This window comes from Chaetodon trifascialis, chromosome 8 (genome assembly GCF_039877785.1).
Source record: "Chaetodon trifascialis isolate fChaTrf1 chromosome 8, fChaTrf1.hap1, whole genome shotgun sequence".
NCBI classification, from domain to species: Eukaryota; Metazoa; Chordata; class Actinopteri; order Chaetodontiformes; family Chaetodontidae; genus Chaetodon; species Chaetodon trifascialis.
Window position 1 is genome coordinate 20,589,228 of NC_092063.1, and position 16,955 is coordinate 20,606,182.

Genomic DNA, 16,955 nt, shown 5'->3' on the forward strand with positions numbered 1-16,955 from the left:
AGGATTTCAGTATATTATGTAATGTTTGACACATTTGAATCATGTCCATTTGGTAATTACTGTCTCAAATAAAGTTGTAGCTCATAGTGGAATAAGGACAAACAACGTGAGGCCAGCGTAGTGAGGGGCCCATTGGGGCCCAAGGTGGGTAAGGACACCCCATAAAAAAGGAGTTGGCTGATTCAGTGTGTGTTTTCACTAAATCAAATATTTTCACCACACCAATAAATAAACTCACGTTATTGTAGCCTAAGTATTCTTTAATAGGGACTATTACTGTAGCTCAGTGGTTATAACCCTTTTCATGTCAGAGACCAAAGATCATAACTGAACGGGATTCAGTCCCGACAGTAACAGTGAAGATTAAATAAAAATATCAAAGCCAAGTACAATAGGACCACTGCTGATGCAAAAAAAACCTATCAAGAATGGGGGCCCTTTATTGCATCTCTCTCCCCTCCTTTGCCTCTCTGTCTACTTTTAACCATCAAATGAAGGCATAAAAAACAATCCCATTAAGCAAAGCACTACTGACTGCTGTCATCATTGAGCACCACACAGAGGAACCATATACCAATGGAATATAGGGCGTATTGAACACCAAAGACACAAAAATCCTTGTATTAAAAGCATTTATACTATAATTAGACTGGTAGATAATACACTTTTAGTAGCACAGGAAAACTGTATGCAGAGTAAATCAGTTGTGGGGAGTGAGGGGAGAGACATATTTTAAATACAATCATCAAACTTGATGTAGTGATCCCAAAACTGTAGACAAAACAAATATTATAGTGATATTTAAGGTATTTAAGGGAGTATATGTGAATTAGAAAACACAACTAAGTGTAGACTTGAGGTAATCATGTGCAAATATCTATACCACAAATACCCATTAGTCACCCATGGATTTATACACAACATTTTACACTTGATAGTACTTCCCCTTGTTCTTGAGCTCTGATTATTTCTGTTAAATGTCTAATGTTGCTTTGCAAACCCACATTTGAAAGTGTTGATCATCAGATGATTAACTGTATTCACTTTGCTATTATATTTGTGTCCTGGTTGTTCACATTATTTTGTCTACCCACTGTAAAACCACATTCAGGTTTAAATAGGCTTACCAGATACAAGGAGCTACAGGAATTAACATCATATTAAAGAAATATTATATGGGTCCTAGGGGTAGAATCTTGGGCATTTGATTCTCCTCTCAGTTTAATTAAACAATCGAATAAAGGATTTGTGAGTTACAACAAGAAATTCATCCTCCATTCTGCCAGAATTTGCAGGCTTGTATTCCCCCCTCATTAAACCTAACCTCTTTTATATGCTGTAAAGAGAGTAGTTCAGCGCATAGTTGGAGCAGTGCACCTGCCCTGGTTTCTGCTGCCTCACCCTGGGGAGCAGCGTCAGGCCTGGAGTCAGCTGTGGATTCAAACCACTGTCACTCCCTCCCACTGGACCTTCCACTTGGATTTGCACTGCAAATTCTTTTGATATGAAGATAGCCAGCTACAGTGCACGCTGCAGTGCGCTGCATGGGATTCCATTCTCTCTGTCTGTAAAAACACAAAATATTTCTTATTCCTTTTATACCTCCCACCCTCAGGTATCCCCTTTCTCCATCTCTCCCTGTTTTCCTCCTGTTGATCCAGTCTCTATGTCAACCGAAGTCTTTGTTTCCCTCCCAGTTTTTTATCTCTCCGGCAAAACCTGCCCTATATCCTACACTGCACCCATTCATGTACTCATCCGAGCAACTTATTTATTCAGCATCCCATGGTGATACAAAACACTCCTGTATCACTACATTTCAATCGTGTATACACTAGGACACTTCAGCATTGCAATGAATTGAAAGAAAGCTTTATTATGTCAAGTAGAAGAGAGCTTTTCCAGTAAAAAGCCCATTGTGCCAGTGCAATAGGCCTACTGATCAACTACAAATTAGGCTAATGTCTTTTCCCACTGTACAAATCAGATAGGGCCATATGGTGGTCTATCTCGCATGCTAGACAAGAGATTTATCGTTCTTTCTGACACAGCTGAGATATTTTCTGCAGTGTGGCTTCACAGATTTCAATCCAAAGAAATAAAGCAGTGTTGGTGAAGGAAATGAAGACTGACAATGTTTAGAAAATCACAAGAGATCTCTGTTATTGTGTATTTAAAAAAAAAAGAGAAAGAAAGAAAGAAAGAAAGAAAGAAAGAAAGAAAGAAAGAAAGAAAGAAAGAAAGAAAGAAAAAGGGTTGCCTCATTAATTCAGTATTAATTCCAGTAATTTCGCAGACGTTATGAAGCATAACGACAAAAATACGACGGTCAGCATTGATCTTTTTGAACAAAATGTTATTGGGTACCATAACGAGTACGTGTACAGAAAGCCAGGGGATCCAGTATCACTAGTTTAGCAGGTCTCACGTGGAAGTTCAGTTGATAGGCGTCTCGTGGGGTTCAAGGCCTCACCCCTTGCGTCCCGTCTCCTTGGAAACACTAACAAACATGGCGGACTAACTTCTGTGGTGAGAAGAAGTTATATTGAGATAGAAGATAGATATTTGAAGATATCCAGCCAAGGGGAGAAAAACCTAGCGAAGCGAGGTAACGGCTTAGTGTTCGTTAAATTAAGTTTCCAACTTTAAATGTGACGCAGCCTCAATTTAGCATTAATTGTGCGTTAGTTGCTTAGCGTTCTAGCTTCTCAAGCTAGCCCCTGTCGAGTAAACGACACGCCAAATTGCATTCAGGAAACTTGTTATTGAATATCGCCTTACTTTCTAGCAATGACACGCACCTCAAAATATGCCTTTAATGTCCTCTGTTATTCAATAAGAGCCACTCTTCGATTTGGAATACATATAATCCACCAAACAACATTTTTAAAATTAAATTTCGCCTTTTTAAAAGGAAACCAGCGGCTTTCCCCGCAATTGTGGCAAGGAACTAGCCACCATTGAAATGATGTCAACGAATTAGCGATGTGTCTGCCAACTAAAAGAAGTGGTTTGCAGCGTTTCAGTGGGCAACGCCACGTTTAACTGTCTCTTAGCTTATGGGTTTGTCTGATAATATGCTTCCGTGTTGTTCAGAGATAAGGTGAAATGGATGTCGAAGACAGGGAAAGTCCATTTGATGTGGCGTCCGACAGGCGTGGACAGCTTGGTGTCCACCTCACCACTGATGAGGACAGTGAGGGTGAGTGTTCCTGTGTTGTTTGCAAAATGCAGCCTGTTGTCTCTACTTGTTGTCTCTAAGACACCTTCTTCTCTTTGATACCCATTACACATCTACACATACCTGTCTATTTTACCTTGGTTTTTAAGAGACTGGGATATCCGCACTTCTATATATTTCAGAAGATGGTCCAGGCCAGGACACCTTTAATGATGACGAGCCAGCCTTGCCTCCTGATTTGGAGTGGTTAGAGGAGTTGTATGAGTGGGTGTTTCTTGCTTTTCTGTGAATCATATCATATTTAGACAATGAAGTATAAATGCTTACGTATTAATCCTCAATCCTGTTATCATCCTCTCAGTATTTAGAACATTAAGTGACTGTGACTCAATGTGGTTCTCAGTATATTTTAATAGAAAATAATAAAGCTCAATTTGACTTAATTTTATTTTTTACATTGTAAAACCTCAGTACAAATACCCCCCAGCATAATGGTGGTATTATTCTATGTATGCACATCATGAATAGTCATATTTAGCATTAAACACGTGAGCGTTCCTAAATGTCATTTTGCATCTGCCCCAAGAGAGGACGATGGTGATGGTGTTGGTGACCTTGCGGTTGCAGCCGACAATGGTAAGAAGAGGAGTTGTGCCGCGACAGCACGGATGTTCAAGCTGAGACGAAACCTGGACCAGCTGGACTGCTTCCACCAACAGAAGGAGCGTGACGTACTGAAAGCCAGGTCTGGATCTGGCAACCAACAACCTCTAGAGCCACAGTAGCTCCTTAAAGATAGTGATCACGGTGCCTTTCTAGACTCTACTGCACACACTGCATACCAAAAAACATGTCTTTTTTGTCACAGGTTGCTTACAAGATAAAAAAAACAAGTGTCCCACAGTCTTTTCAGTTACAGCGTTATTCCATTTTCCCGTGTCTTCCGCCTCTTGCCCTCTTCACACTGGGCCAATCATTTCTGTACCGATTGATTCAGCAATTTGCAGAAAATCATTTCAGACGAAGAGAGAACATTTCCCATAATGTCCTCTCTCCTCACTTTTCTTCCCTCTTTTTTATTTGTCTGCACTGCAAGCCATTAGGCACCAGATGAACTGTGACACAGTCTCTAGCAAAAATGGCTTCCATTTTCCTTTAGCACATAACATCAAAGGTCAGAGTGGAGCTGTACTGCGACTCTGATCAAACATGAGTTTAATGGATCCCAAGCGCACCTGGCTTTTAACCAATTTGTAGCTTTTACTGTACAATGTGCCATGATTTTCTTTTTACGGCAGTCTTTTCCCGCAGTCACAGATTGCTGTGTTGCACACCATTAGACTGCAAAAAGAACATTGGGCAATTAAAGCTGTTGAGGTGTGTGCGTCCACTCTCAGCTTTTCAATATCCTCAATAGATTACCTTGTTAGCTAACATAATTACCTTTTGTTGCAATGGCCACAAGGAAATCTATTAGCTTGACGCTCTGAACATATTGCAATTTAACAGCCTTGAACATGTTCCCTCTGACTGGCTTTGATCCGGGATGTTTCTCTGTTTCGACTCTTGAACTTGTCTATGTTATCTCGTATTTCTGTTTTCCAGGGAAGAGCTTAAACTCTGTCGTCAGAACATTGATAGTGTGATGGAGCAGAGGGATAACTTGGAGAAAGCGATAGAACAGCAGAAAGCAGCAGACAACACGTGAGTTCAGAAGTAACGAGCAGTGACTGGTGTGTTTTTTGTATATGAGAGATCTCTGCTTTGACCAACTCCTATGAATTCAACTGTTTGTTTATTTTACTCTGCAGTGTGGCTGTGTTCCGTTTGAGATCCCAGCATAAGCATCTGTGTCAAAAGCTGCAGTGTGAGGAGGAGCTGGAGGGCCGCATCAACACTGAGCTGAAGCAACAAGAGTGAGTCAGAGAGGAAAAAGGTTCGACAGAAAGGTCTTGTTCTGACAGGCATTAGTACTGCCTGAAAAGCGCAGCCCCCTCACAGGACAAAAAAGCATGGTCATCCAGAAAAAAGTTTAACCTGACTAAACTTTTGCTGCAACACAAACAAAGCACTGCATTTGCCAATCAGATGCATCCTGTTTAATAGTAGAACAAGCTGCTGTGCACTGTTTAGGCGTCTGATAAACCTTCAAAGCCATGGCTCTATTTCTCAAACTGGACTTCCTAGATTGTGTTTCAGCATCTTAACAACACGCCCACATCAGTGCAGCCCCTTGTGTTTTTTCTAACACTGTGCTCTTTTTAGTCCTGCATCACAGTAATAAATGCTGTAAACAATCATCTTTGCTGGAAGGCTTTTACTGCCAAGCAAGCAATTATGGCATGCTAATATCCCAAGAGTTTGATACGCAAGAAAAACTTTGCCTTTGCCATGTTGGACTTTATATAATAAAAATCATTCCAGTGTGGTCTGGGGCAGTTTTGCTTGTTTTGTAAAGTATATAACGAATCCTGCCTCATTCTTTTTTGAGGAACTGACAGTTTTGCTTAAGGAAAGTTCTGTCCTCTTATAGTCTGAATGCTTTTTCATAGGCTTTTACAGCAATCACCCATTAAATGTTTGCCTCTTAGACCAGTTGATCCAGTTGACTGATCTGTTGTTGATCATGGTTTTAATTAAATATTGTGCTTCAAAGCCCCATATAGGTCAAGGTACTTACCTGCACTATGGTAAATGATTGTACTGATAAATAATATCGAACCATCAATCAGCATCTTTAACCTCATGTTCTCTCTTTACCTCTGCTCCTTAGGCTGGAGCTGAATGAGGTGGAGGTGGAGCTTGGCAGGTTCTCTTTGCTCCGACAGGAGGTGCAGGAGGAGGAGCGGGTCTTCCAGGTCCATAAGGCCCAGAGAGCAGTGACAAGGCTGCAGCAGGAGAGGAAAGCCAGCCAGAACTTGCAACTCAAGATGCAGCATCTCAGAGAGTAGGCAGAATAAGCATCATTTCCATTCACACTGCATTTGTTATTTTTGGTTAATTTTTTATTTTATTTGTTTTTGTAGTACTGCTCTGTGAGGCATACAAAATCAAAAATTATTGATCTTGGTAAAGAAAATAGAAGATGTAGCATCAATTTTTTTTATTTTTTTTTATTTACTAATAAACTCCCCTATGAAAGTAGTTTTTGTCCTGAAATTGTTTTAGTCCTGAAATTGTTTTAGACTGTGTGGGGAACCAGTTACATGAACCTTAAATAGCCGTGTACAGGCTAATGTGTTTAAGTGTCTGTGATTGTGTTCTGATAGTAAACAGGCAGCCATGCTGAAGGAAGAGGAGACTGAATGTCAGAAGAAAATTGAAGCGAGCCAGGCGAGCCGCAAGATGGCTGCCAAGCATTTGAAAGAGACAATTAAAAGGTAATCAGCTGTTAAGCCAATAAATAGGGCTTTAACTACAACAAAAATATTCCACATTTCAGAGGACTCGTTTAAGACTGACACATCCTATTGATGATTTGCTCATCCTGGCAAAAATGTATTTCGAGCAGACCAGACAAGATACTTGAAAGAGCTCAAATTCATACAGAAAAGTTGGAGCTGAAAGTGAATAGTAGATCAGATCTGAGTGGAAAAAAGGTGATTTGAGTTACTTGTGATATTTCCCCCCAAAAATTCTAGCTGCTGACACTGTCTTGTACATGTTTTGTTCTGGTATATACTAGTCTACGTTGACAGTGGACTTTGATTGGCATCCGCTAACATACTGTAAGTGTTGTTGTTGCCAAATGAACCAAGAGTTTTGGAAATCCAGTAAAGTCACCATAGCTTCACTGCAAAGTGTTTGCGTGTGCCATGGACAGAGTAGTAAGTCAGGAAGTCAAACATACAAGCAACAATATACAAGCCCCTTGCAGCGTTTGTATTTTCAAATAACCACTTTTCTTTGAGTGGATTATAATGCTTATACCATGACATCTTGCGAAATCTAATTATTGCCTATGAATTTAACAGGGCTCTACCTTTGATTAGCATTATTTTTCTGCTCCAAGGAGTCGCAGGAGTCATTTTTTAGTAACAGCCAAAACAACCAGCCAATCATAAGATGACAGATCTGCAGTCACTCCTTTAACTGAGTACCATGGTCATCAGAATTTAGCACTGATAATCAAGAACCTAAACTGAATGGCATTTTGTATCAGTATTTACCACGGAAAAGCTAAAGTCTATGGCATTTTCTTGGTAAAACTCTACCATGCAACAGCTGAGAGGCTTGTTGTTGTAAAGCATTTCTCTGAGTTATGAACTTAAATGCTGCTTGATTCCTGGAAGTTTGAATCCCAAGCAGTAATAGCAGATTTGTTTTTCTCTCTGTGCTGTGTGTGAGCATTCACATGCTTCTTGATTGGCCCCGTTTCATTACAGGATGCATCAGCAAGAGGCTGAGAAGGAGCAGCAGAACAGGGAGTTACTGGAAAAGAGGATACAGGCTGTCAAGTCACTGAAATCAAACATAGCATCCACCCAAGTAAGCAACAGCACCCATACACACTGATACTGTAGCATTATGGTTGTTGTTTTAGCAGTGATGAGATGCAAAGGCTGTAGTGCTATGTATTATTAACACTTTCTATAGCTACCATATCTATCGTGCAATATAAGTTCATTCAGTTCAGTGCATAAGTGAACAACCTTTTAAGTGCAAACCACATTTAGTGATGCATTAAATGCTCATGAAGCTTTAAAGACGCAGTGGTACAACTTTACCTAATTTGATTAAAATGGCAATTTAAGCACATTGTGAGTTCATTACGAACACGCACACTTGTAACAACGTATGCAGTTAAATGCATACGAACCTGATCATTCTCTATCATTTTCTAATTGTCTGTCTTATAATAATAGTACTTACTTACAGCCTAGTGTCACAGATTTGTCATAATGCATTTCAAGCAAAGTACCAGCATTACTAGTATGATCACACTGTGAACATGTCGGTTTTGAGGTTATAAAACAACCTTTTTATCTCAGCTGGACAGAATCAGTCACATGCATCATTAGTTCTCATATATTGTCAGAATAAGAATTGTCTTCAGTTATAAGCAGTGTTGCGCCTGCATGCGTTCATTGAACGATAGTTCATGAACTCGTTCATATTTTGGGCGAACGTGAACTGAACGTACTGTGTTACTGCCTGATGAACGTTACTGTGAACTCGTTTGTTCTGGTGTCTGTGAACGTCATGCTCTCTCAGTTTAACTTCGTTCAATAGGGTGCCAGATTTCTTTCGAGCCTTCCAGGCGAAAATCCGGCTAAAACACACTGTAAACAGGCCTCAATACGTAGCGGAAAAAAGCCCAATCTGGCAACACCAGCCACCAGTGTCACACCGCCGCATGCGTCATCAAAACAAAAAGCAGCATGGAGGCGACAAAGCAGCAAGGAAGCTTCGAATGATCATTTAAACGAGTTTTATGACAAGGTCGGTGACGATGGTTATGATAGTTACAGTGTTAAAACTGCTAAAATAATTACTGTCTGTGGTTCTATATGGGCTGTGGCAATAATTTTTAAAAATAATAGCTCGCAGCAACATATGGAAAAAAAGAACTATGAACTAGTTCATTTTTGGAACGGTGAACTTAGGTCAAAATTTTGAATTATGAACTATGAACTGAACTAGTTCATTTTAAAATTTGTGAACTGAACTTTGAGCTAGTTCATGTAGAAAGCAAACTTTCCCAACGCTGGTTATAAGTGTTTCAATTTATCATGCACCTTTAAGCTAACATGCTTAACTTGTGCGCACTACTTAACACAGTGTTTCTCAATTCCGGTCCTCCGGCTGCACTGCCCTGCATGTTTTAGAGGTTTCCCTCCTCCACCACACCTGATTCAAATGATCAGCTCGTTATCAGGCCACTGCAGAGCTTGATGACGAGCTGATCATTTGAATCAGGTGTGAGAAATTGAGAAACACTGACTTAACAGAACATAATGCTAAACAAAATTATCAGCATTTTAACATTATGTTTAGGGGATTTCAAAGACAGTGTTGTTTAACAGGCAAAATCTGAACTTTATCCACAAGATGAGATTTCATTTAAATATTTTTGTCCATGGCCTGATAACTTTAACTGATTATTTTTTACTGCATTAATATTAGGCTATAATAGAAGCCAAAGTGTCATCACAACTGTATAAACAAGAATCTTAATCAGACAAGGACAAATATAATGTGATAGCCTAACAATCTTAATAAGAAGGAATTACTGCAGAATTTACAGGCACTAGTATTAGTGCTGCTAATGGTGTGGATGCTCTGGCTGTATCACAGATGACTGACGCATGTGCAGTAAATTTGAGGGCACAAATTACTAATTACAAATTAGTGCTGGCCTCTCCAGTTTTTACAGTATGAATGCTACTGTTTTTAATAGGAGATGTGCATAATAATGTTGGAAGTAGTGGCTTAACTTGTTGAAGTTGCAATAATTTCTGTGATCTGACTTTATTGTACAGAAATTGCAATTTTGCATTAAACCAGACTTTAACAAAGGAAAGGAGCTAGGAGAGATATGACGCAGAAACCACATTTTCATTTTATTATCATTACTACCCAACCGCCCCCACAATCCCCCAGCTCTGTACTATGTATGCTGTTGTCGACAGTACTTATACACTCATCATTATGATCTTGCAATGCTATCATCATCATTCTTAGTGCTGTAGTTTCCAATTCAACACTCAACAGGTACATTTCATAGGAGAAAATAGCTCTGTAACATTCAGCTCTCCTAGTTCAAATGATCAACTCTTCATGTGGCCAAATATAGCTTCATTAATCTGGTGTGATTTCTCTAGGAGAGCTTACGGGTCCAACAAAGGAGAGCCAAAGCAAATGCCCAGAAGAAAGAGCAGCAACAGAGACAACTGAGAGAATCCCTGCAGGCCCAAGGCTTCAACAGTATCAGGCATATGTACCAACAGAAACAACAAGAGGAGATAAAACGAAAACAAGAGTACGTCCTCTCCTCTCTTTTCCTCTCCTCTCCTCTCCTCTCCCACATGCATGTCCTCTACTCCCACTCCATGCAGCAGTGTGTGGGTGTTTTCTCTTGCTGTGTGCTTAGGAATACATGACCGCGTTTCAGTATAATGCAGTGTTGTTGATTTGCCCTTCTTAGGGAATTCGCAGAGAGGCAGAAGTCAAAGAGAGTGGAGATTGTGGCAAGGATCCTTCAGGAGGAACAGCTGGTAAAGAACAGAAAGAGGAACCAAGCACCGCTGCTGAAGAAACCCTCAAACACTGGCAGGTACCCATCTCTGGGGAGGGCAAGAGAGAAGCTCCTGTCCTACCTTGATCCCAGCCCCCCATCAGCCTCTGAAGAGAGACCCACAATAGTGAGTGGTTCATAACATCTGAGATTACATTTGAGAAATTATTATTATTATCATTTTGAACATTTATTACCCAGTCTGTGTACCTTTGTCCAGCAGCTAAGAGAGTTCAGTGACATCAGCAGCTCATCGTCAGCTTCCTCTGATGCTGAGGACCCGGAGGAAACCATTCACCAGGAAGGGGACTGCCAGAGCTTTGCTGAAAGCCTGGCTGAGCCGGAGTTCTCTGGGCTGTGGGACCAGAACTGCAAGGTGCACTAAAACAACAGCCACTGCCAACCAAAAGCAAATCCCTGCAAGCTGCTAAAATTAAACACTCATAAATCATGTCCCCTGTACAGCAGACACACCATTTTTCTATGGAGGTGCTCATTGCATATTTTCAACAGATGAAATCCCCACCTGCAAACTGAAGTATGTTGTATGAATAATTCCACTGAAAACTAATATTTAACTGATTTGAAATAGTTGCATAGCAGATTTAATGTAAGCAACAAAGCTGATCCAACTGATTTCTTGGTCACTGATCTAATTGGGCTGGTTGAAATTGGGAGTTGAGGTTGCGTGAGGCAGGCACAAAACACAGGTTCAGTTCTCAGCAGCTGTACTACCAGCTGGTTAGTGTTCCAATCAAGTGTTCCAGTCAGTTTGCTGATGGGATTCCGTTCACTCCTGCACTACAGACCTCTGTTAGTTGGTTGGGCCTTGTGTATTAGGGGGGTTGGATCAGGACGGGGAATCTCCACATCCTCCCTGTGAAGCTAAACCCTTTCAAGTGAAAAAGGAACCGTGTATCGAAAGTCTGTCTAAACTCTCCTGAAGTCAAAATTGTCTATCAAGTAAAATCCTAAACATTTACTGGTTCCACCTTCTCAAATTTGATCATTTGCTACTTTTGTTTGTTTTAATACTTTGTAAAATTCATATCTTTGGGTTTTGAAATGTTGGTCAGATAGAACATCTGACGATGTCACTTCGGAATGTCAGAAATTATATTTTTCACAATTTTCTTGACTGAACTGTGAATTCATTGATTGAACAATCAACATATAAATCCAATAGTGAAAATCCACGGGCATTGATTTTATCCATGACTGCCACAGTGGGGGTATCTGCACAAGCAGCTGTGTTCAGACGCTGTGATGTCCACAGAAAATGGTACAATGACTTGTTGGTGGTTTGACTTCGCCTGTTGCCTGCAGCTCTTTATTTAGCTAGCTGACTTTGACTGCTGGGACTTTTACAATTCCTCACCTGCAAAATGATCCCTCGCTAAACTAATCCATCGATTACACGCTTCGTCAACACTACTACTGCTATATCTACTGCAGGGATGATACAATAACAATGATGATCATCACCAGAGATACAGGGTCAGGTCAGATCAGATGAAAATGTCCGATCAGTATCTGGCTACAAAGAGTTATTGGTCGATTTAATACTAGCACTAACACTGTACTACTAACGCATTAGCAGGCAGGACATTGAGTTCCTGTAGGCAACTGGCACTGACTTATTTATGCATTTTGAGAACACTGTAGACTTTGCAAAGCCAAAGCTATTACTGCTTTTTTATATTGATCAGTCTCCATAATACTGCACCACAGTGACAGCAACAATTCTGACTTTTCTTGAGTCTGAATCTGAACTGTCTCGAGCTCCCTGCCACAGAGGTGAGTTGGCTCCCTGTCTCTGTTTCATCCAGCCCCCCCCACACACACACTTGAAATGTGGGGCGACAGGCATCACTTCTCATTGTGCTGGTGCCTTTGAGGCCTGTGAGCGAGCACGGTGCTACAGCTCCAAGCTCTGAGCAAGTACCAAGTCGAGTGGAAGTGATCTGTCCTCCTAACACAGAGATTAGACTTGTGCCCTCATCAAGCCTACTTCTCAACACAGTAATGGCTAGTGCGGTAGATGAGCAGTGCAATGCAATAAAGCTAATAAGATGATACATGAGGGGGAGAATGATGATAAAAAGTACTTTACAATGCAGGAAATAATAGAGCAGGGAGAAAATGACAAAACCATACAAGATAAAACAAGGCTGTTAAAGACACAGTTTCAGGTGATGACAAATTTACCATTTTTAAAGTAATTAACACACAGTTTACCTCTTTTGTTTCCCCTTAAATAGCTTTAGTGTTGGAAAAGTCATTTTATTCCACACCATGTGATCACATGTATTCTGAATCAGCTGGTTGTTGAACCTCATTATTTTTTGTAATCATCTAAAATGTCTTGCTAGCACATTGTTTCAAAATTGTCAAGTACAGATAGTCATTTAGATATTTTTAGATACCATGTTTTGAATTAAATCAAAATTAAGCAAATTTTATCATGTATTATATTTCAATATAGTTCTTGTACAGCTGCTGTTGTTTAAAGGAAACACAGCATCTCTTGTAAATCACCTCAAGCATATCTCTAGAATTTCTATACTCTAGTTTCTTGTACAAATTAGCCAACAGCTGTTCGTATTTATTGATCATATACTGACCATAAGATAAAACAGACGATATTATCAGATATTTTGACTATGACAGTGGATGAAACTTCTTGACATTGGAAAAAAAGTGTAAAGTTTATTTTAGCTTAAGATAAAGCTCCATGTTCATACTCTGATGAATCAGTCGATGTGTCCACTAGTTTACAGCACACTAAGCCGATCATTTTAATCTACGTTATTTCATAATCCTACGTTGGATGAGGTTTTGTCTTTTGTGCACTTGATGACAGAAGGTGCATATTTACATCTCCACTTAATCACACAGGGAATCACACACAATATATCAAATGATTAATTTCAGTGGCTTTACCACTGCTGCTGCTGCTGCTGTTCCCTGTGCCGTTACAGAAGCTCCTGAATGAGAAGAGTACATTGGTGCAAGTAAAGCAAGAAGAACCTTCGATGGCCAGTGGAAATCTCAACATGCCTGCTAAAAAAGTTCATGGAAAAGAGCTGAAAGGGCCTCCATTCATCAGTAAACCAGAGGTCATCCTCTTCAAGGTACCACACTACTGGCTCTGTAAAAGCATCACATCTGAAAAGACTTTATCATAAGAATTCATGTCTTTTGGCAGAACGAATGCTCATGACCTTGCGTTGAATTTTCATTTTTTTCCGCTTAAAACTATGGAAGTCAGATTGACAGTTGCTTTTTGATCCTTCACATTGTTGATGTTACACTAAATTTTCTGTTTTAGGACTTTGAAGTAGGGAAAACTTATAAGAAGAAAATTGTCCTGACTAACATCAGCTATGTCACCAACCATTGCAAGCTTCTCGGGGTCTCCGCTCATCTGAAGAATTTTATCTTTATCAAGTAAGACTTTTACATTGTCACAGACCATGGTATTGCAATGGTGTAGTGCAGGTGGGACAAAACGTTCGCCAGAAATCAAGACAGAAATAAGCGAGAGCACTATGACAGACGTATTCACCATGTACACTACACTGACACAGTTCAGAACTACAACAACATATCATAGTGCTGACATGCAACATACACCTCACATCTCATATCAACACATGGGAGTGATATTAAAATGCTGTCTTTGTCTAATATTGAGTGCGAAACTCCACCACACCCTCAGATTTTTTTCATTTCCAAACTTGTTTTCTTCGTCCCCACTCCCATTGCTGACTCAAGTGACATCATTTAAGGCAACTGATCAGCTTTTGCGCAGATCCCCTTGAGGCCAGAGAAGACTTTATACTACTTAATTCACATGTGCAGTAGTGCTCTCCAAGACCTGGAAACAGATATCAATTGACACAAAAAGGTGTAATGTCCAAATTGTTGAACTTGCTGAAGTACCATTGTTGTAACCTGCCCCATCACTCCAAATGCCATGTTGAGGTTGGTTCTACACATTCCAAACTTACAGACAAGAGCTTTGAAAAGAGCCAGCAACTCCAGCTTGGCTTTATATATCAGAGGACAGATGAATCTCTGTGGAGGCAAACACTCACACAGTCACATAGCTTCGAGCAGCCCACTAGAACCTAAATTGAAGCCCACCTAAAGAAAATATGGAAAATATTCACCCCACAGAGATAAGAGACACCCAAATGAAAATACAAAATGAAGCATAGTTGTTCAGTGCCATTGCTTCATGGTTCTTCTCATCGGTAAATGTATTGTAGTTGTTTGAAATATCTTAAATTTGGGTTCAAAGACAGAATTCTGCTATTGTGCCAACACTCGAACTAGAGGTGTTTACAACAACAAATGTTAAAGCCCCTATGAACTCACTATATGCTAAACAGCTTTTGTTATCACATGGAAACATCCGCTCATGTATCACCACTTAGGAATTTAATACAACCACTTCTTGTCATTTTAAAAGACGATGGAGTGGACGTGAAAGCAAAGCCTGTCCTCCCACATATGGATCACCACGCTCACAGCTCCTCTTATGAGACTCAGCTCAGTGAGTCAGTCTACGTCTCTGCTATCTCCTCTCTCTCAGCCTGCCAGCAGCCCACAGGCCAGGCGGAGTTGCATTGTTCTCCAGGTCACTCACTGTGTATCACTTTCCCATCAGCTCCCCCATGACTTGATGTGGTTTCTTCGTCTCTCCTCTTTCTGCCTGACTGAGTGAGGAGTCTCCCAGGCTATAGCAGGGTCATCTGGAAACTGCTGATGCTGCTGTTGAGCCTTCGTGCTGCACCACTTGTCTGAACACATCACACTCTCGGCCTCTGCTCTTAACTCAAATGTAGCAAACATGCACTTTCTTACGCAACAGGTGAATGCATACATACTATATAGTGGACATTATTATCACCCACTCAACCTTCTATCCCCCTTTCATATAACTGAAACACAACGGTACACTCATTGTCTCTTCTCTCAATTACGCATGATTTTTTATGATTATACATAGTCTAAAGGTATGCAGAAATAAATAGATTATACACAAAGACATAAAGAAATAGATTTCAAAAGCACATTAATCAAATAAATAAAGCTACTAACATCACTCTGCTCATTTGTCACTGATATAAATGAAAGGATTAGATATTTCCAGTGTGACTTTGTATCTTAGAAAAGATCATCCAAAAAAACTCCACAGCCTTTTTCTTATAAATGAAAAAAGTTCATAAGCTATAAATAACACCTTCACTCAATTCAATGTAATCATGAGATTTGCTGATGTAGCCTTTATTGGTCTGGTATGACCAAAGCGTTATGACTATGTGTCATGCGGTTGGACAGCCATCTTCCAAAACCTGGACATTTTAGTCACATGTTGACTCAGAAAATTTGTTCCAGGAAGAATCTGAACTCACCAGATGGTTTCTTCTACTGACTTATAAAATGGGAAAATATGTTAGACAGGTGCAAAGAAAATAAAATTCAAATTACAAAGAAAAGTATTTCCATTAAAGTCAATACAAACCATTTAACATCAAAGATGGTGCTGGATTTCTTCCACATCCACGACTGGAGTGCTGCTCAGCAGCAGTGCACTCAGTGCTGCCACAGGTGGCTCGAAGCTGTTTTAAGAACAATGATGCTCATTTCTTCCAGCCACTTGTGGCAGCACTGAGTGTTCTGCTGCTGAGCAGCGTTCAAGTTGTTGAGTGATAAAGTTAAATTGTTGACATGGTTTGCATTGACTTAAATGAAAAAAAAAAAAAAAAAACTTGTTTGTCCTAGTAATTAGTGTTTTTTGTCACTTTACACTTGCCTGACAGTATTTATCTGTGCCCACCTTAAACATCTAACCCTGAAAGTCACTTAGAATGAATGCTTACCATCCAGTGATGGTATCAAATTTTAGAAACAGCTTGATGACTGAAATATCCAGGATTATGGAGGTCCAAGACCATGATAATCTGTAGCCCTGGGTCAGGGTTAATGGTGGCTAATGTTAGGAAACTTTGGATGGAAGTTGCTACATATCTGACATTGCCAAGTCAGATTGCTGACTTCATGGCTCTTCTTTACTTGTGCCACCTTTGCATGTTTTAGCATGTCATAGATAAGCATTTCAATGGCACAGAAGAAAAACAAGATGGTAACAGACCACACCTCACTAGGAAACATTGTTCCTTTGTGGTTTCCTTCTTGTCAACCCCTTCCGCTTGCTCTCATCTCGCTCTGGTCATCTCATGATGACATCTTTAAAGCAACTAAGACTCAAGAGAGGCTTGGAAAGTTCGGTGTTCCATTGTGCTGTACTGTCATTGCTTAGGACTGCAGTGGCTGCTGTTTAGCGTATGTTACATAATCCCACTTTAAATGTAGTCATCTTCCAGTAAGCAGAAAGACAGCTGATGCTGTCAGATTGCCTGATTTCCATCACACAGTCTAGGCCTATTATTCAAGTTTGTTGTGTTACTCTGTGTACTTCCCACTGACTATTCGCACAATATTGGAACTAGTCGTGACCAATGTTTG

The 16,955-nt window shown here is 40.1% G+C and overlaps 1 protein-coding gene across 2 annotated transcripts in view; it reads left to right on the forward strand.

Annotated features, from left to right (window-relative positions):
• The first annotated feature begins 3,102 nt into the window (after nucleotides 1-3,102).
• The window catches only part of cfap74 (cilia and flagella associated protein 74), a 53,470-nt gene continuing 39,617 nt past the window's right edge, over nucleotides 3,103-16,955 (forward strand). For both annotated transcript variants that reach the window (XM_070968228.1, XM_070968229.1), the window contains exons 1-13: nucleotides 3,103-3,202; nucleotides 3,364-3,445; nucleotides 3,768-3,926; nucleotides 4,787-4,885; nucleotides 4,993-5,097; nucleotides 5,955-6,128; nucleotides 6,451-6,561; nucleotides 7,567-7,669; nucleotides 10,006-10,163; nucleotides 10,329-10,545; nucleotides 10,642-10,794; nucleotides 13,400-13,552; nucleotides 13,750-13,868. In XM_070968228.1, coding sequence (XP_070824329.1) covers nucleotides 3,109-3,202; nucleotides 3,364-3,445; nucleotides 3,768-3,926; nucleotides 4,787-4,885; nucleotides 4,993-5,097; nucleotides 5,955-6,128; nucleotides 6,451-6,561; nucleotides 7,567-7,669; nucleotides 10,006-10,163; nucleotides 10,329-10,545; nucleotides 10,642-10,794; nucleotides 13,400-13,552; nucleotides 13,750-13,868 — 1,727 coding nt within the window. In that variant the 5' untranslated portion in view covers nucleotides 3,103-3,108. The remainder of the gene's footprint in view (nucleotides 3,203-3,363; nucleotides 3,446-3,767; nucleotides 3,927-4,786; nucleotides 4,886-4,992; nucleotides 5,098-5,954; nucleotides 6,129-6,450; nucleotides 6,562-7,566; nucleotides 7,670-10,005; nucleotides 10,164-10,328; nucleotides 10,546-10,641; nucleotides 10,795-13,399; nucleotides 13,553-13,749; nucleotides 13,869-16,955) is intronic.